The sequence below is a fragment of the Ctenopharyngodon idella genome, chromosome 22, assembly GCF_019924925.1.
Source record: "Ctenopharyngodon idella isolate HZGC_01 chromosome 22, HZGC01, whole genome shotgun sequence".
NCBI lineage: Eukaryota > Metazoa > Chordata > Actinopteri > Cypriniformes > Xenocyprididae > Ctenopharyngodon > Ctenopharyngodon idella.
The window spans coordinates 13592000-13617557 of NC_067241.1; the positions used below are offsets into that span (position 1 = coordinate 13592000).

The 25558-nt window shown below is 38.8% G+C and overlaps 2 protein-coding genes across 7 annotated transcripts in view; both read left to right on the top strand.

Moving 5' to 3' along the window:
- Window positions 1-17048, top strand: part of kcng1 (potassium voltage-gated channel, subfamily G, member 1) — a 56137-nt gene extending 39089 nt beyond the window's left edge. For 2 of the 3 annotated variants that reach the window (XM_051879641.1, XM_051879638.1), the window contains exons 2-3: window positions 7035-7897; window positions 12880-17048. In XM_051879641.1, coding sequence (XP_051735601.1) covers window positions 7106-7897; window positions 12880-13659 — 1572 coding nt within the window. In that variant the 5' untranslated portion in view covers window positions 7035-7105 and the 3' untranslated portion in view covers window positions 13660-17048. Of the gene's footprint in view, window positions 1-501; window positions 594-7034; window positions 7898-12879 lie in introns of all 3 variants that reach the window. The other variant, XM_051879640.1, reaches the window with a different exon arrangement.
- A 1222-nt stretch (window positions 17049-18270) lies between these two features.
- src (v-src avian sarcoma (Schmidt-Ruppin A-2) viral oncogene homolog) overlaps window positions 18271-25558 on the top strand; it is a 51596-nt gene continuing 44308 nt past the window's right edge. The window contains exon 1 of one of the 4 annotated variants that reach the window (XM_051879633.1): window positions 18271-18681. The gene's annotated coding sequence lies outside the window, so the exon portion shown is untranslated. The remainder of the gene's footprint in view (window positions 18682-25558) is intronic. The other 3 variants (XM_051879634.1, XM_051879635.1, XM_051879636.1) reach the window with 3 other exon arrangements.

Below are 25558 nucleotides of genomic sequence, written 5' to 3' on the forward strand. Positions count from 1 at the left end.
GTTTACTCATCCTCTTGTTGTTCCAAACCAGTTGACTTTCTTTTTTTCCTTTGTAGAAGAGAAATCTTGATGTGAACAATGAAATACTGAGACCAGAAGACACAATAAAAGAAGTTTGTCTAACTCACACGCTATATTCCAAGTCTTCTGAAGCCATACTATGGTTTAAATGAGAAACAGACTTAAAATAAAGACATTAGTCACCAAAAATCACACATTTTCAAACATAGCACGTCAAGTAGCATTGCATTAGATCTGATGTCAATAACGGCAAACAGCATTGATATTTACATGTCTCATAATAACCAACAAAACTACTGTATGTATGGCTTCTGAACACTTGGAATACAACGCAAAAGTCATGTGGAGTACTTCTATGGTACTGTTATGGCAGAGTTTTGCGCTATTCAGAATTGAATTAAGAAAACCTTTAAAATCTGATTTCAGTTTACTTAAAGCCCTGTTTGAAAGTTAAAAAGTAGATGTTGCATTCTTTTATAGGCCTTAAAGACAGGAAGGAAAGAAGGAAGAAGAAAGAAAGAAAGAAAGAAAGAAAAATGTCAAGAATATGTTACATTTGAATTGCAATTAAGGTAATTCCTCTTCCTGTCATTCCAATTCAACTTCCTGTTAGGAGTCGCCAATTATATATACTATATACAACCCGAATTCCGGAAAAGTTGGGATGTTTTTTAAATTTGAATAAAATGAAAACTAAAAGACTTTCAAATCACATGAGCCAATATTTAATTCACAATAGAACATGTTTAAACTGAGAAATTTTATACTTTTATCCACTAAATGAGCTCATTTCAAATTTGATGCCTGCTACAGGTCTCAAAAAAGTTGGCACAGCGCAACAAATGGCTGAAAAAGCAAGAAATTTTGAAAACATTCATCTGGGAGAACATTAAGCAACTAATTAAGTTAATTGATATCAGATCTATAACATGATTAGCTATAAAAGGGATGTCTTAGAGAGGCAGAGTCTCTCAGAAGTAAAGATGGGCAGAGGCTCTCCAATCTGTGAAAGAGTGTGGAAAAAGATTGTGGAAAACAATGTTCCTCAACATCAAATTGCAAAGGCTTTGCAAATCTCATCATCTACAGTGCACAACATCATCAAAAGATTCAGAGAAACTGGAGAAATCTCTGTGCATAAGGGACAAGGCTGAAGACCTTTATTGGATGCCTGTGGTCTTCGGGCCCTCAGACGACACTGCATCACTCATCGGCATGATTGTGTCAATGACATTACTAAATGGGCCCAGGAATACTTCCAGAAAAGACTGTCGGTAAACACAATCCACCGTGCCATCTGCAGATGCCAACTAAAGCTCTATCATGCAAAAAGGAAGCCATATGTGAACATGGTCCAGAAGCGCTGTCGTGTCCTGTGGGTCAAGGCTCATTTAAAATGGACTGTTTCAAAGTGGAAAAGTGTTCTATGGTCAGACGAGTCCAAATTTGACATTCTTGTTGGAAATCACGGACGCCGTGTCCTCCGGGCTAAAGAGGAGGGAGACCTTCCAGCGTGTTATCAGCTTTCAGTTCAAAAGCCAGCATCTCTGATGGTATGGGGGTGCATAAGTGCATAAGGTATGGGCAGCTTGCATGTTTTCGAAGGCTCTATGAATGCTGAAAGGTATATAAAGGTTTCCAGATGACGTCTATTTCAGGGAAGGCCTTGTGCATTTCAGCAGGACAATGCAAAACCACATACTGCAGCTATTACAACAGCATGGCTTCGTCGTAGAAGAGTCCGGGTGCTGAATTGACCTGCCTGCAGTCCAGATCTTTCACCTATAGAGAAAAATATGTCAAAGACGACCACAAACTCTTCAGCAGCTTGAAACCTATATCAGACAAGAATGGGACCAAATTCCAACACCAAAACTCCAGAAACTCATAACCTCGATGCCCAGACGTCTTCAAGCTGTTTTGAAAAGAAGAGGAGAAGCTACACCATGGTAAACATGCCCCTGTCCCAACCATTTTGAGACCTGTAGCAGGCATCAAATTTGAAATGAGCTCATTTTGTGCATAAAATTGTAACATTTCTGTTTAAACATTTGTTATGTTATCTATGTTTTATTGTGAATAAAATATTGGCAAACCATGTGATTTGAAAGTCTTTTAGTTTTCATTTTATTCAAATTTAAAAAACATCCCAACTTTTCCGGAATTCGGGTTGTATATCACATATATCACACTCATGAATTAAACGGGTTCTTCAGTTCTAAAATTTGCACACCCTATTTTATGCTGTTCATTTTTTTGAGCTAGTCACAATATGCTTTACTTTTATGGAAAACATTTTTCTTTTTTTCAGAATTTCTTGTTTTACACAAAAAGTCATATGTGTTCAGAACAACATGAGGTGAAGTATAAATGATGAGAATTTTAAATTTCTGGCACTGTATTTTAAAACCTCAGTTCAGATGTTTTCTTTGCCCAGTCTTTGGAAACTGTCCATCAGCTTAAAGGATTAGTTCACTTTCAAATGAAATTATGTGGATGGATGCACTTTCTTAAGCTTCATACTTGATGGTCCCGTTCACATTATAAAGCTCGGATGCATCAGGATATTTATTAATATAACTCCCGATTATGTTCATCAGAAAAAAGAAAGTCATATACACCTAGGATGGCTTGAGGGTGAGTAAAGCTTGGGGTAATTTTCATTTGAAAGTGAACTAATCCTTTAAAAAGCCACCAGTTGCCATTTTCCAAAGACGTTTGTTCCTCTTCTCAACCTCTTCTTCCTGTCACTGTGTGGAATTTGTTGACCCCTTCCTCTCATCCACTTATTCTCATGTCACTCCTTCTTTGAAACTCAACCCTCCTTAAGATAAAAGCCAGCATGCAAGGAAGATAAAGGCAGTAAAGACAGCGGACGTTCTTCGGCAGCCTGGTGGTTGGCACACGCTTAATTTGACAGGTCGGAAACAAAAGGCCAAGCGTAATCATTATCTCGCGCCAACTGACAGTGCAGGTGCTTAATAAGCATGCAGTGACGCACTCGCTTCCTGATTTTAGCAATCCGAAGGCTCCTATCTTGGCCCCTGATTGGTGCCTGAACACACAGGGCCGCAGACACTAATTTGTAACTTGTGAACCCATTACAGCTTAATCATGGTAATTGATTTAATTAGTTTGGACACTGGCCATGGAGGGTATGCAGCATCTGGGAGCTGTTTTGTGCACCATTCGGAATTGAATTGAGAATGACTTTTAAATTCTAATTGAATTCCTGAATTTGATATTTGAATTGGGTCGCAGACAGGGTGCAAGACAGGAGGTAGAATTACAATGAATTGACATTCAACAAAATTAATGTAACTGAATTTATATTTTATTTATTTATATATTACATTACCTTTTTTAATTTACTTTTATTATGTTAATAAATTAAATTAGATTAGTAATTTTAATATATAATATATTAAATTAACTTAAAATTAAATATATATATATATATATATATATATATTCGACACAATTCGTACACAATTAGAATATGTTGACATTTTATTATTGACATGTAATTTTTAACTAGAAATGCAACGTTATTAAAGACAAACTATGAATGTTGTTTAAACGTTTTGAAGAAAATTGAAGCGCTGAAAAGAGCACTGAGATTATAGATAGATAGATGGATAGATAGATGGGTGAATGGATGGGTGGATGGATGGATGGATGGATAGACAGACAGACAGACGGACGGACGGACGAATGGATGGATGGGTGGATGGACGGATGGACAGATGGATTGACGGACAGGTGGGTGGATGGATGGATAGATAAATAGATAGACGGACGGATGGATAGATGGACGGACGGACAGACGGATAGATAGATAGATAGACGGATGGATGGATAGATAGATGGATGGATGGATGGACGGACGGACGGGTGGGTGGATGGATGGACGGACAGACAGATGGATGGACGAACGGGTGGGTGGATGGATGGATGGACGGATGGACAGATAGATAGACGGACAGATGGATGGATGGATAGATGATAGATGGATGGATGGATGGACGGATGGAAGGATGAATGGACAGACAGATAGATAGACGGACAGATGGATGGATGGATAGATAGACAGACAGACAGATAGATAGACGGACAGATGGATAGATAGATAGATAGATAGATAGATAGATAGATAGATAGATAGACGGATGGACAGATGGATGGACGAACGGGTGGATGATGGATGGATGGACGAACGGGTGGATGGATGGATGGACAGACAAACAGACAGACAGATAGATAGACGGACAGATGGATAGATAGACGGACATACGGATGGATGGATGGACGGACAGGTGGATAGATAGATAGATAGATAGATAGATAGATAGATAGATAGATAGATAGACTGGTGGGTGGGTGGACGGACAGATAGACACAGAGATGGATAGATAGACAGACAGATGGTGAGATGTTGAGCATGAAACTTCAGATCCATTTGGTTTTATCAGTTGGATTGTGGTTCACATCACACTGTTACAAGAAAGGTGTCTAAGGTTGAAAATACTCCACTTGTTGTGTAGGTGAACATTTGAGATGAGTTTGAAAGAGAGGTGTTGGAAGCGCTTGAGTTATTCATTTTCACACTCTTAGTTGGATGGGGAGGCTTCCTGTTGCGGGCTATCACAGGCTAGGTTGTTGCGTGCCAAGACATGATGTTAACTTGTTTTGCAAGAGTTCATTCATCAGCAGATCCCACGCAACAAGTCAGAACATACAGCATCTTATCTGAAGGACCCAGATGCTCCTAAAACAGCAGATGAAAGTGATGCAGATAAGGCCCTGTAGGGTGAAAATCAAGAGATAGCATCAGGTTTTCTAAAAATCTTGAACTCCATAGTCTCAAAAACAATGCCTCGTTTCAATCAGTGGGTGCACTGGAGACACCCAATCAAATCAGGGGAATTGACTACTGCACTCTTGAGTCTTCCCCAAAAAGTAAACATCAGGATTATTGATTAGCATTAACCCGGGAGGTTTGTGTCCATTAGAAAGTACTGTTTAGTGCATTACAGCGGATGAGGGACACGAGTGATGTCATCAGCCTAGCCGAGCATCTCATGGGCGACCACTTATTGTAATAGCATTCTCTTTATCTCGTTACCTCTTCCGGATAGGTTTTTCATTTTAGTGGCTGAGTTCATTCATCTCTTTGAAAGTGTTTTTTGTTTGTCCTAAAATGTTTTTTCTTGGTATGATGTGCCACAATCATCTTATCGCAGCCAGTTTTTAAAGAAATATTCTGGGTTAAGTACTGTAAGCTTAATCGGCAGCACTTGTGGCGTAATAATGATTACCAAAAAATATCCTAAACATTTTTTCTTTAAAATGTGTAAACATTATTAAAACTGCTTACTAACCTTTTCTGTGTAAAGGTATGTCCACTTTTACACCTTAGAAATAAGGTGATAAGGTTGATAAATGCATTTCGGCTTGACAGGTGTGTGAACAGAATTATAATATTTACATGTGGAAAACTACCTGGAGGTAAGAAATGTTTTATTGTTAATTTGTTTCTTGGACAGAGCTCGAGTCATTCGGTCAAAAAAACGATTGCCTCTATTTACTGATCTTTACTGGAGTATGAATCGTTCACCCAGTGAACGACAAACATGACGAACGACAAACACATGCGACGAATGTCAAACACACCCAACACAAGACAAACGCACGTGACGAAAGACAAACACATGCGATGAACCACAAATGCACCCAATGAACGACAAACACGTAACGAACGACAAACACATGCGACAAACAACGAATGACAAGCGCACCCAACAAGCGGACCCAACGTGCAACAAGCGCACCCAACAAACGACAAACACACCCAATGAACGACAAACACGTGTGACGAACGACAAACACATGCGAAGAACAACAAACAACGAACGACAAGCGCACCCAACAAGCGCACCCAACAAACGACAAACATACCCAATGAACGACAAACACGTGTGACGAACAACAAACACATGCGATGAATGACAAACGACAAGCGCACCCAAAAAGCGCACCCAACGTGCGACAAGCGCACACACAAAACGGTAAACGCACCCAACGAGCGACAAACACACCCAATGAATGACAAACACATGTGACGAACAACAAACACATGCGACGAACGACAAACAACAAACGACAAGCGCACCCAAAAAACGACAAACGCACCCAATGAGTGACAAACACATGTGACGAACAACAAACGCATGCGCTGAGCGACAAACGACAAGCGCACCCAAAAAGCGCACCCAACGAGCGACAAACACACCCAATGAACGACAAACACGTGACAAATGACAAACAGACCCAATGAACGATAAACACGTGACGAATGACAAACACATGCGACGAACGACAAACACACCCAATGAATGACAAACACATGTGACAAAAGACAAACACGCGACAAATGACAATCACATGCGACAATGAACGACAAATGCACCCAATGAACGACAAAAGCACCCAACGATAGACAAACGCACGTGACGAGCACGTGACAAACAACAAACGCAACAAAATGAAGGAGCCATGAGTGAAAATGATTTCATAGAGGAAGCCAAGATCATGACGTAAGACACATGCTGAACGAGTGGAAAGTTGCTGTGAAGTTGAAAAATGTTGTGGGTGGGCAATTGTGTGTGTGAGAGACGTCATAGTGTATCTTGAGGAAGGCTATGTCAAGCCGAAATGTGTTAATCAACCATTTTTTATTGTTTTAATGATTTAGCCCAATTTATTAAAGGCCTTTAACGCTTAACCATGTGAGTGCCTTGAAATATTTTGTTGTTTGTAACTCTCATATATCCAATGAGCACCAGTGGATAAACACCCAGTTGTCTTGTTATGATAACAAATGCTTCCGATTAAGCTTAACTTAACGAAGTTAATAGATGTCTGTCAGTGTTTATAGTGACCATAAAATTTCACTAGCATCATCATTCATAACACTGTGATCACTAATCTGACGTCCCCCTCTCATTGAGCAGATCACTCTTTGAGAGGAAGCGCTGGACTCCAGGCATGTGACAGCCGCTGAGGTGGAGGTGGCCGGTGAAAGATGACTTTACTGGCAGGGGATGGTTCGGATTACGACTACAGCGCTTTAAGTTGCACCTCGGACACCTCTCTGAACGCTCCGCCCATCCAGGAGCAAGAGGCCTTAAAGGGCGTTTATTATAAACGAGCGCAACGACTGCCTCCGACTGACCCCAACATCACCGATGCACTCCATCCCGACGACAACGGAAACCTGCCATCTTGCGGCCAGCGGCTGCATGTCATCATTAACGTGGGTGGCCTCCGGTACCAGCTTCCCTGGACCACGCTGGAGGACTTCCCGCTCTCGCGCCTGGGCCAGCTGCGTCTGTGCAGCAGCTTTGATGAGATCATGCGGGTGTGCGACGACTACGACGTGGTGCACAACGAGTTCTTCTTCGACCGCAGTCCCTGCGCCTTCCGGACCATCCTCACCTTCCTGCGCGCCGGGAAGCTGCGCTCTCTGCGCGAGATGTGCGCACTGTCGTTCCAAGAAGAGCTGCTCTACTGGGGCGTCCCGGAGGAAAGCTTGGAATGGTGCTGCCGGCGACGCCTCCTGCAGCGCGTGGAGGAGTGCGATGAGCTAGAGCGGGTGGCGGAGGAGGACGAGGACGACGAGGATGACAGCGAAAGCGGTTCGGCCGGGGAGTCTCGTTTTGGCCGCTGCATGGGACAACTAAGAGACATGGTAGAGAAGCCTCACTCCGGCCTGCCGGGGAAGATCTTCGCCTGCCTGTCGGTCCTGTTTGTCACCATAACAGCCATCAACCTCTCCATAAGCACCATGCCTGCTATGAGAGAGGAGGAGGAGACTGTAAGTATCCATCTAATACCTTCAAAAGTTTGCATTTTTTGAAAGAAATTAAACTTTTATTCAGTAAGGACACATTAAATGTATCAAAAGTAACAGTAAAGGCATTTGTAATGTTACAAAATATTTCTATTTCAAATAAATGCTGTTCTTTTGAACTTTATATTAGAATGCTGTAAAAAATGTATCATGGTTTCTACAAAAATATGAAGCAGCACAACTGTTTTCAACATTGATAATATTAAGAAATGTTTCTTGAGCAGCAAATCATATTAGTATGATTTCTGAAGGATCATGTGACACGGAAGGCTTAAGTAATGATGCTGAAAATTCAGCTTTGATCACAGGAATAAATTACATTTTAAAATATATTAAAGTCCCCCTGTAGTCAATAATTATCCCTTAAAACTCATCTTTGATCACCAAAATGACATATTTAAAAGTTTTTTTCCTGTGCAAAAATTTATTCATGCCTTAAAATAGCTTAAATGTAACTCTACACCCTTGCTTCATTTAGTATACATGGATCTATGAATATGCTTATTAGCCCCTCCTCCACGCACTCAAACGAGTTCAGAGATCCACTCGGTCAACTTACTAAGGTAAACGCTGCACAATGGTATTGCTTTTTACAACATCGGACACATAACGGTAATTAATATGATTAGACTTTGGCTTGACTACATTATCAAACAGTTAGTAATGTGCTGCTAATGTTACACAAACCATGTTCCCGTTCGCCATCTCAGAGCGGTAATAGTTAATGATATGCTAAAGCCCACCGGCACATTTGTCGTGATTGGTTACAAGGTACTTTGTGACGTCAGAAACACCAACGATTTCACCGCGTTTTTGAAACAATCTTTAGATCACTGCAGTTTTGAAAAGAAAATATTCAGCAATGGTGATACATTTGCACATGGTTTGTCTTAAAGCGCATTAAAAACACCACATAGACATATAAACAACATTAAAAACTTGATTTCCACCACAGGGGGAATTAAGATAAAAAACAGTTATTTTAAATTGTAATAATATTTCATAATATTACTGTTTGTACTATATTTTTTAATCAAATAAATGCAGCTTTGTTGAGCATAAGAGACGTCTTTCAAAAACATTCAAGAAATCTAACCAACCCCAAACTTTTGAACGGTACTGTAAATCAGATTTGTAAGAAATGTATTAAAAAAAACACTAGGGTTACACCAATATTACAATTCTGGCTATTACAGATAAGCTGATAATTATGTTATACTGATAACCTATTAATGAGTGATATTTAAATTCTATATTTAGTCTAAATGAATTGAAAATAAAACACTAAAAATTCATTATAAATATTACAAGTGAATTTTAGCTTCAAAACACGATGACATGCATGAAAAAATGTATATTAATTTAAGATTACATTTAATGGTGTTATTAAATTTTTAATTTTTAAAGATTAACTTTAAATATTAGTTGACATGTAATGTAAATGTAAAAATAAGGGAAATTAGCATGCACGCCCAATTAAATATCCAATAATAACTAATACTAATAAATAAACTGGTAACTGATCTGGTACTGATTTAAACACTGTAAAAAATTATTTTCATGATTTGTTATCATAACATTTTTTCTTGTGTTAAATCCACTTAATTAATGTAGTTCAGATAACATAATATTTTGAGTTTCTGTTGGTTAAATCAATCTCCTTCATTGTATTAACTCAAATTTTTAATTTCAATGAACTCAAGTTAAACCAACAAATCTTTTTTACAGTGTAGTGCATCCCTAAAAAATACTTAAAAATAAATTCAATTCAGATTTGCTCCCTGCGGATGATCTAGCTTCCTGTAGTTGGACCTCAAACACGCATAAACCAGATAATCAAGGTCTTTATGTTCACTTGAAGATTACAGCCAGGTGTCTCAGAACTCATCTCTGCAGGAAGGAAGATCTCAAAGAGCAAGATCAAGCACACTTGCTTCAGTTCATCAAGCTCCAAGACCCCTGTTCAGAATCGTTCCGCTCAACCAGAGGAAATCTGCTCCAGCAGACGGTCATCTTTTTCCAAAAGTGATTTGCGGCAATTAGACTGAGTCACGCGTTAAACCAGCTCTGTCACTAATTAAATTAAGACACCCATTGTCTCGGCTCATATCAGTCACTGGAATAATTAAAATGGCTGCCCCTGGTACAGAGAAAAACAGAGCATAGAAAATTCAATTAAGCATTAAACCAACATAGCATCAGCATGACAGAGTCTCTGTCCATTTTCATAAATGACGTACTTGTGTATGTCACAGGCTATTTATGGTAACCTACTGTGAGGAAACAAGACAGTTGTCTAAGACTCATCAAGTATTTACTGACAAATCCAAATAATATTGTTACATTTATAGTAGCCTATTGACTTAATGTGACATCTTTGTAACATTTAGACCAGTGGTTTAAATTTTATCTGCATGATAATAATAATAATAATCTCAAGAGGGTTTATCATTTTTTATTTTTGAGGGGAGTTTGTATAAACCCAGGAAGCAAAAATGCAGGCAAGTAGTTCTAACATGTGCTGAAGCAATATAAATGCAATCAATATTTATATAATGAGGTGTTATTTTCAGTGCGCTTAGTCATTGGCACCATTTTTACAGTTGAGCTGAATTCATTTACTGTACCACAATCAACACATTTTTCTTACTTTGTTGTTGTTAGTCTTCAAGGTGCAATCCTGGGATTTAATGAGAACAGAAAAGACACACTGAGGATCGAGGTGAGACGAGGTGATATAAAAATATGCAGAAAAGTTCTGAAGACACCTTTAGGGAGGATGTGTTTACATTAATCTCCAGCGTCCTCTAGTGGTTTACTAGCAGTATTGCAGCTGAGAACTAGACATTGGCTGAGATCAGAGGGAAAGTTCAGCCAAAAATGAACAATTCTGGCATCACTTACTCGCCTTAATGCCATTCCAAAGTAGTATGATTTATTTTTTTTTCTACTGCAAAACAGAAAAGAAGACGTTGTATGTTTCAGCTATTTTTGTCCATACCGTTAAAGTCATTGGGGTCCAAAAGTTTCAAGCTCCAGAAAAGATGACACTAAGCAAGATTCACAACAATTGAAGTTGCAAAAACACTTTATAGTATGAAACATATTTCTTTAAATGTCTTTCTTTATTTGTTGAGAATGTTGATTTTTTTTATCTTGGCTTGTATCCAGTTCCAAATACAATTTGCATTCTATATATATATATATATATATGTATATACAAGCAAATCAAGACAATGATGAACTTAAGTACACTTAATGTCAAACTTCAAACGTTTTATTGTCACTGAATACAATACGACATGATTTTGCATGGCAACCCCTCAGAAAAAGCAACAGTAATATATATACTACTAGTAAAAAAATAAGTGAAGAAAAGTAAAGATAATTAAATTACATTAAAATAAGATTTTAGTGTTTTTAATATTGTTTTTAAATAAGTTTTTTATGGTCACCAACAACAATATACAGTAAAAACAGTAATGTTATGAAATATTACTACAATTTAAATTATTACAATTACAATTTAGCATCATTACTCCAGTCTTCAGGGTCACATGATCCTTTAGAAATCATTCTAATATGATGATTTTGCTTTTTTAGGATCCTTTGATGAATATAAATTTCAAAACAGCATTTATTTGAAATAAAAAATCTTTTGTAACATTGTAACATAAAAAAAATGTCTAATATTGGCCGGTAACTGATACGGTACTGATTTATACACTGTAAAAAATATTTTCATGATTTGTTATCACAACATTTTTACTTTTGTTAAATCAACTCAGACAATTAATATAGTTCCGATAACATAATATTTTGAGTTTCTGTTGATTAAATCAATCGCCTTCATTGTATTAACTCAAATTTTTAATTTAAATGAACTCAAAATTTTAAGGCAACCAGATAACTTACTTTTTTAAGTTAAACCAACAAATCTTTTTTACAGTGTAGTGCATCCCTAAAAAATTTGATCGCTGTGGAAATACAAACCAGAAGACAAAAGACAATCAGCGCAGTGCTGAAAAGTGGCGGGGCTACATAAGGTGTATATAGTATGAGTGTGTGTAGTATGAATGTAATCTAGATGTACTACATTCGCCATGTTGTCATTATCATGTGACATGCAGCATCAGTTGCGTCGCTTCACCTCCATTCACAAATCCTTTCCCGTGCCCTCATGGGATAGTAAAGTGTCCATAGTATGCACACTTCCGAATCTCACCTAAAGTAGTAGGTCATCCGGGTACTTTTTGCCTACTCTTTTATGAGTACTGTGAATTCGAACTAGGGCTGGGTAAACAATATCGATTTCTCCATTCTCATTTTTACGAACCGATATCGATTCTTAAATCCCAAGAATCGATTAGTCTAGTCTGTTCTCAGTTGATGAATGAACAGAACATGTAGCGTGCCTCCCATCCAATAAATCACAATCATCTTTGTGCTTTGTTACTTTTGATATGAAGCAATGTCTCAGATTTCAAATGACATCCATCTTACTATGAGATTCAAAAATAAATACCGTTTTGGCGCTGTTTAATGTGGCGTGACAGATCGCTTTAGTGCCTCAGTTAAAGAGAAGTGGCAACACGGAGCGCATGTGAACATCCTCTCCTCCGCTTTAATACCAGTTACAGCGCAAAATAAACATGACTAAACATCTGAAGGTATGTTAAAATATACAGTACAACTTACCGATATACTACATCCAAAATAATCGATATTGAATTGAATCGAATCGAAATCATAATCGAATCGAATCGCAAGCATGTGAATAGAAATCGAATCGAATCATGAAAATTGTGTCAATACCCAGCCCTAATTCGAATATACTTTTTTTTTTTGTCACATACTGTTTTTCGCCTTCTATATTGTAGAGAAGTATGTGATTTTGGATGTAGCCATAGTCCCAAGTTATTAAACTTTCCATTTATCTATTTCAGGGGAAATGCTCTCAGATGTGCTACAACATCTTCATAGTGGAGACGGTGTGTGTGGCCTGGTTCTCGCTGGAGTTCACGCTGCGCTTCATCCAAGACCGCAGCAAGTTGGCCTTCCTCCGGCGACCGCTCAACCTGATAGACGTCATAGCCATCCTGCCCTACTACATCACACTGGTGGTGGACAGCACCTCCACAGGGGAGAAACGCTTGGGCTCGGGCAGCAGTTACCTGGACAAAGTGGGCCTTGTGCTGCGGGTGCTGCGGGCGTTGCGCATCCTCTACGTGATGCGGCTGGCGCGGCACTCGCTCGGACTCCAGACGCTCGGGTTGACAGCGCGCAGGTGCACGCGGGAGTTTGGTCTGCTCCTTCTCTTCCTCTGCGTCGCCATTGCGCTTTTCTCCCCGCTCGTCTACCTGATCGAGAACGAGGCGGCGGCCACGCGAGAGTTCAGTAGCATTCCCGCCACCTACTGGTGGGCCGTGATCACAATGACGACGGTAGGTTACGGCGACATGGTGCCGCGCAGCATCCCCGGACAGGTGGTGGCGCTCAGCAGCATCCTCAGTGGGATCCTGCTCATGGCGTTCCCCGTCACCTCCATCTTCCACACGTTCTCGCGCTCCTACGTGGAGCTCAAGCAGGAGCAGCAGCGGCTGCTGCAGCGGAGGACTCACTTCCTGCTGCGCAGCCGCATTGCGGGGCTGGGCAGCAACCTGTCGTTGGAGAGCGATGTGCTCTTCCCTAGCGTCTCGTCTGACCACAGAAACCGAGAGGAGTAAAAGTGCTGAACGTGGAATAAAAAGCTTTTTTTTATATATTTTGAATGTTGTTTTACATATTGTCTATCAATAATACATTAAAAGACTTTTAGGGTGCTCAGTCGTGAACGTTTCAGCAGAATTGACTTCCAAGTTTAAGTTAAACATATCTGAACCATTTTGACCTCACTAATCAAGGTCTTTGGGTTTATTTGAAAATGAATGGCTTGATCTTAATGGAATAGTTCACCCAAAAAATGAATATTCTGTCATCATTTATTCACCTTCATGACATTCCAAACCTTCTTCTGTAGAACATGGACTTTTATGCCTTTCACAATTTTATGTCAAGTCAAGTCACCTTTATTTATATAGCGCTTTATACAATACAGATTGTTTCAAATCAGCTTTACAGTGATAAACAGGAAAATAATGGGTTGCACTTTATTTTACAGAACGTGCACTTGTGTGTACTTACAGTGTACTTACCTAAGAAGGTACTGGGCAATAGGGTAACTACATGGGTTAAGGTTAGGTTTAGAGGTAGGTTCAGGGTTAGTACCTAGTTATTACCCAGTTATTGCAATTACTGTAATAAATATAGCTGCAAGCAGCAGTTAAGGGGTCAAACACAACAGAAGCAAACAAGGAAGCTAGCAGCAGACCAACACTGTCATAATGGACTGTGATAGCAACTGAGACAAAGACACTGCATGTCAATTTTGAAGTCAATCAGACTAACAGTACTACAGTATTACACCTCAGAGTGCCCCCATACATAAGTGTGTCAAATTTGGTAAAAATATCTCATTTTGTTTTGGAGTTGTAGACATTTATATGTATGAACACATAAAAAATGACCCACACCTGACTTTGATTGCATTTTTTTGCAACTTATTATCAAAATTGACATTTGACCATTAGCATATAATCAACGACCTGTTTCCGATTTTCCTAGTATGGTTTCATCTCAATCTGACTAACAGTTTCTAAGATAATCACTAATGTTGTTTAAACGTTAAATCGCAACGTTGCACTAACCATAAGGCGAAACCTAGCGTGTTTGGTATCGTTGGACTCGGAAAGGATTCAGGAATCCAAGGAGATGTTTCACTCCTGTAAAAATAAGTCAACCATATCCAAAGTTATAAGCATGAAGCATGTAAATAATTTTTTTCACCACTAGGTGGCGCTGGTCCGAAACTTCTCAGACTCCTTCAGGCCATTGTGCTGATGACCCATACAAAGTTCGTAAAATACAGCATTTTACTAAAAAGTTCAAAATGGCCGTTGCCCAAAATGGCCGATATGGGAAAATTGGATTTCGTTAGACTCGGCCCGAATCTAACGAGACCACCTTTATGATTTTTGGACAAACCATTCAAAAATTATAAGCAAAAATAGCCAATTTTTGTATCTCCTGACCAGTAGGTGGCGCTGCACCAAAATGCAGCATGTAAGCTCAGGTAGCTCATGATGACGTACCAAGTTTGGTCTAAATACAATAAAGCATTGAGGAGATAAAGCCTTGCATCTATTTTCTCAAGCGCTGCGTAAAATTTGTTCACACATTTTTGAAAACGGTTTGACAAATCAACTTGAATTCCACAACTTTTTGTCTGCATGGTCTGAACATGATCTGGTTCGATTTACGTGAAAATCAGAGCAACGGCCTAGGAGGAGTTTGAAAATGTTCGGAAATTCCAAATGGCATGAAAATTTTCATAATGTAAAATTAAGTCTTTTCTACATCGTCTTGAGCCAAGGAATCAGAGGAAAACGAATTCTGTTTCTAGCCCTTATGGTTCAAAAGTTATAAGCATAAATATAAAAGTGCAAATTTGGACAGTTGGTGGAGCTAGAGGGATTGACTTAGAGACTTCAAATTTGATATGGTGACATTTCAGACTGACGTCTATCAGTGTGCCAAATTTCAGAACTTTCCTGCAAGTGCTTCTATGGGCTGCCATAAACTCAAGAGCGGAAGATAAGAAGAAGAATGCCAACGGATACAATAGGTGTCTACGCACCTTCGGTGCTTGGCCCTAATTACATAGTATGTACATGGGGAACAGGACTGTAAAATAGATCAACGTGGGACATTTACATCCTCTATTGGTCAAACATGTTTTCACTATATGAATTCACAGGTCACCAAATTTCAATAGACAGCAAATGGCAAAACATCTACACATATGCTTGCGTTCCCGGTCTCCCACATTTGCATGTGTATGAATACAAGTGAATGCAAAAACAATGTCTAATTGCACCTTAAGAACAGGAAATAATTTCGTAAGATGGCTTATTTTACATATTGTCCATAAACACCCCACTTTGTTGATTCTGCAAATGTATTTTCAGTACTTTAGTACTGCATGAATATATTCCCTAATTCTAACAGAAATCACAACACACACTAACATATCACTTGAATGATATGTAAACACCAGGTTTGTGTTTCGTGCTGCGATATGTTTATGATTCAAATTTCACATCATATATTGTGTATCATGATTTACAATCTGTAATATTTATTTCTAAGAACTCATTTGCCAGGAACATCTCCCTATAGGTTCTCACATATGTGTCACGTACTGTTTTTTTTATAATAATATTAATAATTAATCACACATAACATGAATAAACCTAACATCATTTTTAATGTGATTTATGCTCTTCTTTCTTACAAATGTTTGTTGCTTAACTGAATATTACAGTAAATAATATGTTGACATCATGAAACAACACAATTCAGTCACCACCAGCAGGGGGCAGCAGTGACAAATCTTTGGCAATAAACTTGGATTTACTGTGAAACAAACGTATAATGTGCAAATGAAGGAAGACCGCAGGAATTGGCCTGAGGCTATAGTTTCTGGTATGTATGCGGCTGTCAGTATCTCCGATGAGACTTGTCATGTTATAGAAAATGGCAAGCTGAAGGGAAGCGCTCTCAAAAAAATGTGAATCTACTTAACGAGTCCCAAATCTAGTTCCTAATATGCAATGAGGAATGTGCATATATGTCTGAGAAAAAAAAATCCTCCAGAATTACGTTGACCTCTAAAGGTATATAGGCTAATACACTTAAATAGGTGTAGTTTTTTAATGAAAAGCTTAGAACTGGTTATTTATTAAAACTTAAGATAGGAAGTGTTAGAAAACAATCTACACTCTAAAAAGCAAACAGCTTTTTTATCCAGTAATAAATAATATAATAAATCTGAATAATATTGTGACAAGCAGGGCGGGACGAGAGCCGTGGGAGAATGGTGCGAGGATTTATGTAGGCCTGGATTTATGTTATGTTTTTATTATGTTGGTGTGTGCGGCAGTCGTCCGTGAGGGACTGCCGCCATTTTACTTTCGTTTTGTATTTGTTTATTTTGTATTAAATTGTGTTGAACGTTTGCCGGCTCCTTCTTTCCTGATTTACTAACCTTGTTACAAATATATTTATATAGGATTTTTGATTCATCGCAGTGCCTCGAATCTTTTGAATCAGTTCCAAAAAGTTCCATTTTGATTCATTCAGTGACCGCTGTTGCATGTTGCACGTTACGCCAGTAGGTGGGGACAAGTGAGTGCCTTTGAACAATTCACTCAACCGATTAAAAACACTGAGTTGCTCACGATTCGCATTGAGTCGGTCACTAGATCAAAACACCAACTCGATCAGTGAAGGGGCGTGTTCGTTCATCAGTCTAACCAATGAAATACTCGTTCTCATCCAGTTTTTGGTCGTAGTGATGGGCGATTTCAGTGGTTCGGAGCGTGTGTCAAACTGCCAAAGTCACGTGATTTCAGTAAACGAGGCTTCGTTACGTTATAACTGTTTCGAAACATTACGATATTTTAATAGTTCACCGCTGGGGGCGATCTGTCTGAACCCATAAATCGGATTCACTGAGATTTGCCCCCTAGCAGTGAACCACTGAACAAGTGTCTATGGTTTTTACCTGATCTCTGATCAGTTTTATACATTTGTAGACGTTTCAATTACACATTAGTATAATTAAAAGGAATAATAGTAGTTTTGTTGCATTTACACTGTTCTGACCAGCAGGCGTCACCAGCGTGTGGCGTTTCGAACGCTTCAAAACAGTGAATCATTTTGCGAAGCAATTGGTTCAATTGATTCAAAGCTTCGAAAAGCTTCGTTTCTCCCATCACAAATTGGTCGTGCTACAGTTTTTTTTTTACCTTAAAGATGTCATGTGCTTCAAAACCGATACTTAAGTGAACGGGGACGATTCATTCACTTAAATGATTCATTCGAAAGACAGGTTTGTTCAAAAACGAAAAGCTTTTGCGTACACCAGATTTATTTATTTATTTATTTATTTACATTTATGACAGACTACTAGACTGTGTAAGCCGTATAAAATTGTATTTTTTCTTTTCTTCTTTATTTATTTAAATTTATTTCGCACCGAGGAATCTCAAAATGACGTTAAGGGTGTCCCAGATCCAGCAATAGGTGGCCCAGTTACCTTAAATTCTCTACAGAGTCACGCTGAGCCCCATTCCAGGCCGTCTCTCTCTCTCTCTCTCTCTCTCCTGCCGATGCAGACTTGTCTCTGCTAGTCAAGTGTAACGTAGTAAAACAGTGTCACGTCAAAGCGCCCTGCCCTCCCCTCCCTACTGCCTTTCCAGTTTTCCCACCATCTCATATGGGTGTCATGGGTTTGACTCCCCCTTCGGCCGTGTGCTATTTCTCAGGGACGCAATAAGCTACTGCAGCTTATCCAGGCAACAGATAATTCCCGATCGCTTTTGATCGTGACGTTGGATATATTAATCGTTACCGGCGTGAAGATGACTCGTGCAGCTGTGCGCGTTCCCAGGCAACCTCAGTCATGAACGCGCACTGAACGCGCTCACACTCCGTTTCATTTCGTCTATTAGAGCTGCTAAACATGATCGACTTTGGAAAGCTGAGCCTCATTCATTCATAGACCGAAAACAGTAAATCAAAGGTCATTCAGAGTAACTGGAAAACAAAAGGATTTTATTCACAGCATATTTGTGGTTCTCGACAAGGTGAGTACGAACGCTTTATTTTATGTCATATATGTTTTTTGTTAAGCGTTGAGATTGGAAATAGAGCTCAAGGTGATTTTAGTCAGATTTCCGGTTCATAAAATAAATAAAAGGTCTGGTATATTGTTTAAAATAAAGGTGCGAGCTCAATATTTTTCCATCGTGTTTATAAATCCGGGTATTTTTTTCTCCGATCCGCCGGTTTAAATGGACTGTTAGATTGTGTCTCAACGATGTTTTCCATTTGAATCAGATAAAATTCGTGTGATTGTGATTGTTTGTCTGCAATATTCACACAAATAAATCAATAATGTGGTGAGCTGTTACAAACCACCCGAAGTCCTGTCAAGGACTAGAAGGACTAGTCTGAAATCGTATTTCATTTTATTTATTTTTTTATTGTACGTCATACCTGGACTGGATCTCCCCGTGGTAAAGGGAATGACAAATCAGGTGTGGTTTTTTTTTTTTTGTCTACTATGTCAATTTCTTCTAGACAGTATTATTGAGGTTAAATCAAGAGCTTCTCAGATGTTTCTCCTGAGGAAAAATACACCAGTAATTTCCTCTTGCAGATTTCAAAAATGTCTCAAACTGTTATCTATCTATCTATCTATCTATCTATCTATCTATCTATCTATCTATCCATCTATCTGTCTATCTATCTATCGCACAAGGCTGAGAAACTCTTAAGTGAACTAAAGAGTTCTGGCCTGCTTTGTTGGCAATACTTGAGATTATGGTTCTCCCACACAAGATGACTCAAATCTCTAAATATTGAGTTTGCCATAAGGCATGAGTGTTTAATTCCTATTTTAGACATCTTTAAATTTAAGAAAAACATAATCTGATTGAATCATGTCAACAAACTCTCATGGCAATTCCAAAATATTTTACTTTTTGGCTAATTTGTATGCTCTCATTTGTACATTTTTGTGCGATCTGGTTACGCTTGAGAGTTAGGTTAAAGGGTGGACCTTCATGCCTAATCTTTTTCTAAAAATCTTACGTTTCCATATGAATCACATGCCAAATCTCCGCATTGTAAAACAGATTTCTCCTAAGATTGGGTTGGTCATTTTTAGCCTTTCTTAGACATGTAGACGGCAATGTGATGTCCTCTAGCGTACTCACGTTTTCCTTTCCATACAGTGTTGTTTCTGAAAGACGCCTTGCATCACTTTACAATAGATGTTTAAGGAGATTTACATTAACACATTTCTAAAGACATATTCCCTGTACAGAAGTGTTCTCTATTGTAAATCATGGGTTTAGAGCCTTGGAAATCAGATCAGAGGAGTTTGAGCCTAGAACTAAGCTATAATTTGTTAGTTTACCACTTCTCATCCTGGTAGAAAGACCTCGCCCACACTAGCTGTCCTCAGAGTGTTTCATTTTCCCAGCCTCCTCATTCTTCGTGGCAAAATGCACTTAGGTAAGTGAAAGTGAGAGTGTGGTTTGTGCTCAACAAATCGACCCTGGTTTGAATCTGTGAAGGGCTGGATAGTATCATCAACCATCAGCCTCACTTGACCATTTAGGTCTTTGGTAGGAGAAATAAAGCATGACAATGGCTGAATACTGAGCGAGGCAGCTCACAGTGGCTGGTAAAGCAGCCATATTTTGTGTTTATCTTTGGGTTTTGCCTTCTCTGTTGACTTATGTTTAATTTTAATAAGTTCCAGTTCTGTTGTCATACATCCTGGTTATCACTGGCACTTTGCCAGTTGAGTCTTTGCCAAAGAGTCTCAATGTCAGAGTTAATTCTAGGGTTTAGCAGAGTGGATTCAAAGTGCAATTGTGTTTTTTCATCAAAGTAGGTGTGCGTATGTTTTTTTTGGACCATTTTATCGTCAGCCATGTTAACTTGAAAACGATATAGAGAAACGATATCGTTGGGATCACTTTCAGAATGATTTTTCCCAGCTGTTGAACGATAAAACACTGACAGCCAATCAGAATCCATTCTAGTTGAAGGGCTTGCACATTTAAAATGGCAGACGTCATTGCGGAGAAGTTAATTGGCGAGGTCCAGAAAAATTCACCACTATTTGACAAGTCAAACCCCCTTTTCAAAGATACTTTAAAGAAAATGGATATATGGAAAACAATCGGTCATACCTTTGGAATAAATGGTGAGAAGTATTAACGATGAGATCGTTATACCAGGCTAGCAAACGGTGTAACATAAAAAAAAAAAAATGTGTGTGTGGAGCAAGTGGTGGTTTGTTGTTGTCTCACTAATTGCATCCTCAGGTTCTGCGTTCCTACTGGTTTTTGATTGTACAGTTGTCGTAGGAGGAGCCTCAACTTCTTCTGGGAATAGTCGTGGCCTAATGGTAAGAGAGTCAGAGTGGTAACCCGAAGGTTGCAGGTTCGATTCTCAATACCAGCAGGAAATGATTGAGGTGCCCTTGAGCAAGGCACCTAACCCCCAATCACTCCCCGGGTGCCACAACAAAAATGGCTGCCCAATGCTCTGGGTGCGTGTGTCCACGGTTTGCACTGTGTGTGTTCACTACTCATTCTTCCTAATGTGTTTGCACTAACTTGTATGGGTTAAATGCAGAGGACAAATTCTGAGTATTGGTTACCATTAACTTCTGACACTGCCAGAATTTCGTCTGAGGTAAAATTTGATCGGAATGGTCAAACTAGCAATCAAAGACTTCAGATTTTGGCCTAGGATCAGAGGAATCTTTGAGGATTCAAAATTTGGCCAAATCGTGTCCAAAATCGTACAGCGTGAACCTGGCTTAAAGGGGTCATGAACTGAGAAATCAAATTTTCCTTAAGCTTTTGATATATAAGAGTTCATCGTACTATAAGAATATCCTGTAAGTTTCAGAACTCAAAACTTCCTTGTTAGTCCAAAAACAGCTTTTAATGTTACCGAGCCCAGCGAACAACTCGTCCTGGAATGTGCCTATTTATGACGTAATAATGCTAGGAATGTGGTTATTTTATTTATTTTCAACAATGTGAATGTCTCAGTTGAGCTTTATTTATTTTTTATTTGGTACATTTCACTGTGGATTCATTGATAAATCAGTCACAATTTTAGAGCAGGCTTTGCAAACAGACTTTTACAATATGGACTCGACAGTAATGAGAGAACATGTAAATAACCGTGCTAATTCTAATACCTGATCTGTGACTAGTGATTTCTGATTTGTAATTATTCATGTAGTCAGATGTTCTTTGTCTATGTGCCCATAAATTAAACCAGTGACTAAATGGTCAACTTCACGTTGTTTCTCTTAGTAGGATGAAAATAATCTGTATTTAAACTGTGATTAAATTATAAATAGAAAGCGATCAAAGAACGCTTCCTTTGCAATCGCTGGAGCTGTCAATCAAACAGCGTAAGTTTATCAGTGACTGAGTTCTGGACTCACGCAATAATCAACAAATCTTTTATTTACAATGTGTTTGCACTGTTAGTTATGAAAGCATTCGTTAATGTGCAGAAATCGAGTTGCAATGACGAGTTCGCTGCTTTCATGCCCTCAACATGTCTGTGATCGGTGCTCATCACTGCAACCTTCATGCCACGATCTAAATATAATGCCGTAGATCTAAATATAATCAACACTTTACACGATTAGTAAACCCTGAGAGCTGTAATAGTAAAAACGTGCTAAAAGTTTTCGAGAAAGTAATACTTAGCTATTTCATATGAAGAGATGTCAGCCAATCACAGCAGTGGGCGTGTACACTGAAGTCTCATAGCAGACACGCCCCTCAAAACCGAGCCTTCAAATAAGAGGGCTAAAATCAGGGTAGGAAAAGTGCCTTTTATTTCTAAATTAATTTCTTACAATTTTTGATTTAAAAATCATACTAACAGTATAAGTGCACTACAGGAAACATTCTAAAACAATAAAACAACACAGTTCATGACCCCTTTAACACGAGGCTTAGAGTTGCACTTGCAGTAAACAGTACTTCAGAACTCTGAACATCTGATATCTTCAAGGTATTCCCTAAATCTGTCGTACTAGAGTTTATTCCGATGAGCTGTTTATCCCATAGTGATTTGGAGCAATTAGCTAATGCATCCTTGTCTTCAGTAGTCTTCATCTGTTGTTTCTCTGCATTGCCCGTGGCTGTTGATGCTCCTTATGGGTGCTTTCATGAGAAGGGACTGATGCTCTTAATTAGACGTGCTCATGGCAGCATTGAGGGCTCTTGAAGAGGGGGCCCGGATCCCGTGAAGTGGCCTTAATGCTTTTTGGAATTCTGTGAATGCCTTTTAGTGAAAGCCGTGAAAGTTTAAGTCTGCTTCAAATGAGATCATTGGAAAAGCAGCTCTTTAAGGCAAAATTCCTGTTAATTGGTAACGTGCCGACGCAGTGGGGCCTTTGTCCTCCTCTCACTGGGACCCTCTGTCCGTGAAGAGTGATACACTCGGCTTCAGACTCCTTTATGAATGACGCACTTGTTTCTGTTGACTGGCTTGGAGAATTGGCATGCAATAAAAAGTGGCTTCATCTTTAGAAATGCTATTATGTGAATGAAAAAGGCACGATTCGAGAGACAGAGAGAAATAAGAGGACAACATAGAACGCTCTCAGACTGAAATTTTGGGAAGCTGCTTGACCAAATTATTTATAAACAAAATATTTCTAATCTACCCAAAATCATATATGCTGGGTTAAAAACAACCCAAGTTGAGTTGAAAATGGACAAACCCAGCAATTGGGCTGTTTTAACCCAGTGGTTGGGTTAAATGTTTGCCCAACATGCTGGGTAGTTTTATTTAACTCAACTATTGTTTAAAAATTACTGTATTGTTTGCTTAAAATGAACCCAAAGTATGTTGGAAATTAACGTTTATTAATATGTTTACTAACATTTATTAATATGTTTAATGAATAATAATTAAACAATAAACATCTATTAAATTGCTTATTAATAAATGTTCACCTTTTGATTATTATTGTTGCCTCTAGTAATTATGTGTCTGATTTTTCATTTCCAACCTATTTTGGGTTCATTTTAAGCCAGCCATATAGTAATTTTTAAACAATAGTTGGGTTAAATAAAACTGCCCAGCACGTTGGGCAAACATTTAACCCAACCGCTGGGTTTGTCCATTTTCAACCCAGCATTTTTTAGACTGTAGTGTTGAAGATATCGCAGGAAACTCTATCACCTTCTCTTTTATATGTGTTTAAACTCTTAATATGAGAGTACAATAGACCCTGATGCTATTCACATGTGATTTAACAAGCACCATGTTTTGTGTGATTGGCAATGAAATTTGCATTTTTAATGGTCACGCTATCGGCCTCTCTGGGTTTGGACAATACAGCCGAGATTTGCTGTGGCCACCCACAGATCTTGTTAAATTTTTAATGCAGCAGACGGCTAACTTCCATCATTGTTTGTAGCTGCCTCTCCATGTTCTGTTGCTCTGTCCCAGTTATGCATCTAATTGGATCCTACCAATGCTCAAGGATTTGTAAATACCTTTTTTTTTTTTTTTTTTTTTTTTTTTGCTTGTTTTGGTGAGAATATTGGTTGCTTTTTGATTTTGCCCTCTTTAAGATGCTTTCAAACTGAATATGAAGTCATAGTGACCATTGATGGAGCTAAAGACATTCGTTTATAAGGTTATAAGGAGATTAATTTGAAGATGCAACTTCTCTGAGACTGGTTTGCCAACATCACGACACGCTTAACATTAGCTGTTGGACTGCCAGTGAGCTTAAAACTAGTCTATTGTGGGATGACCCCCTACCATGGCTCAAAAACATCCTCTTAATCAATTCATGAGAGTCAATAGCTTGAATTATCGTCACTCAGTGTGTCAGAGAGCCGTTTTTGGTCACAGGAAATAGTTTGAAGTGGATGACCCCTGCGAACTCTCACCACTGTGGACCCATCTGTCCACATGTGATGTCATTTGAATGGAGGACATGGCGGCGGTGGTCCGTTCGGGGGAACACAGCGCTACTGTGTCCACACAGAGTTCAGGGCCACTTCCTGTCAACCCGGCGAGCGAGGCCACAGATGCTTCACGTCTCGTTTCAATCCTCCCTCTGTTCTCTCCTTCCGTTTTGTGACAGGAAAATAAGGATGGATGGGGTTTTTTATTATTAAGTAGGCCTGTATGATTATGAAGTGCCACTCAGCTCAGCCATTGATATGGCCGCTTGAACAGGCCTTGAATATCTGAATGCTGTTTACTGAAAGCTGAAGAATTCTGCCTTTATGGGTTTTTTTTTCTCTCCAGTTAAGTCGATTTTATCTGTCCATGATTTTTATCTCAAAAATAGCTTATCTATTGAGTCATGGCTTGATGTTTTAGCTGTTTGCAGCATGTTAGTTCACCCAAAAATGAAATTTCTGTCATCAATTACTCATTATCGTGCCGTTCCAAACCTGTAAGACCTTCATTCATCTTCGGAACACAAATTAAGATATTTTTGATGAATCTAAGGTTTCTTTATCCCCATAGAACGCAACGTAATTACCATCATTCAAGGTCCACAAAGGTATTAAAGACATTGTTAAAATAGTCCATGTGACTACAGTGGGACAATTCAGACTTTATATCTCGCAATTCTGACTTTATATCTCGCAATTCTGACTTCATAACTCGCAATTCTGACTTTATATCTCGCAATTCTGACTTCATAACTCGCAATTCTGACTTCATATCTCGCAATTCTGACTTTATATCTCGCAATTCAGACTTTATATCTTGCAATTCTGAGAAAAAAAGTCAGAATAGTGAGATATAAACACTCAATTGCGAGAAAATAAGTCAGAATTGTGAGATAAAAAGTCACAATTACCTTTTTTATTTTTTATTTCATGGTGGAAACAAGCTTCCATAGTAGTGTCCTTGTGGATACTGGCATACACT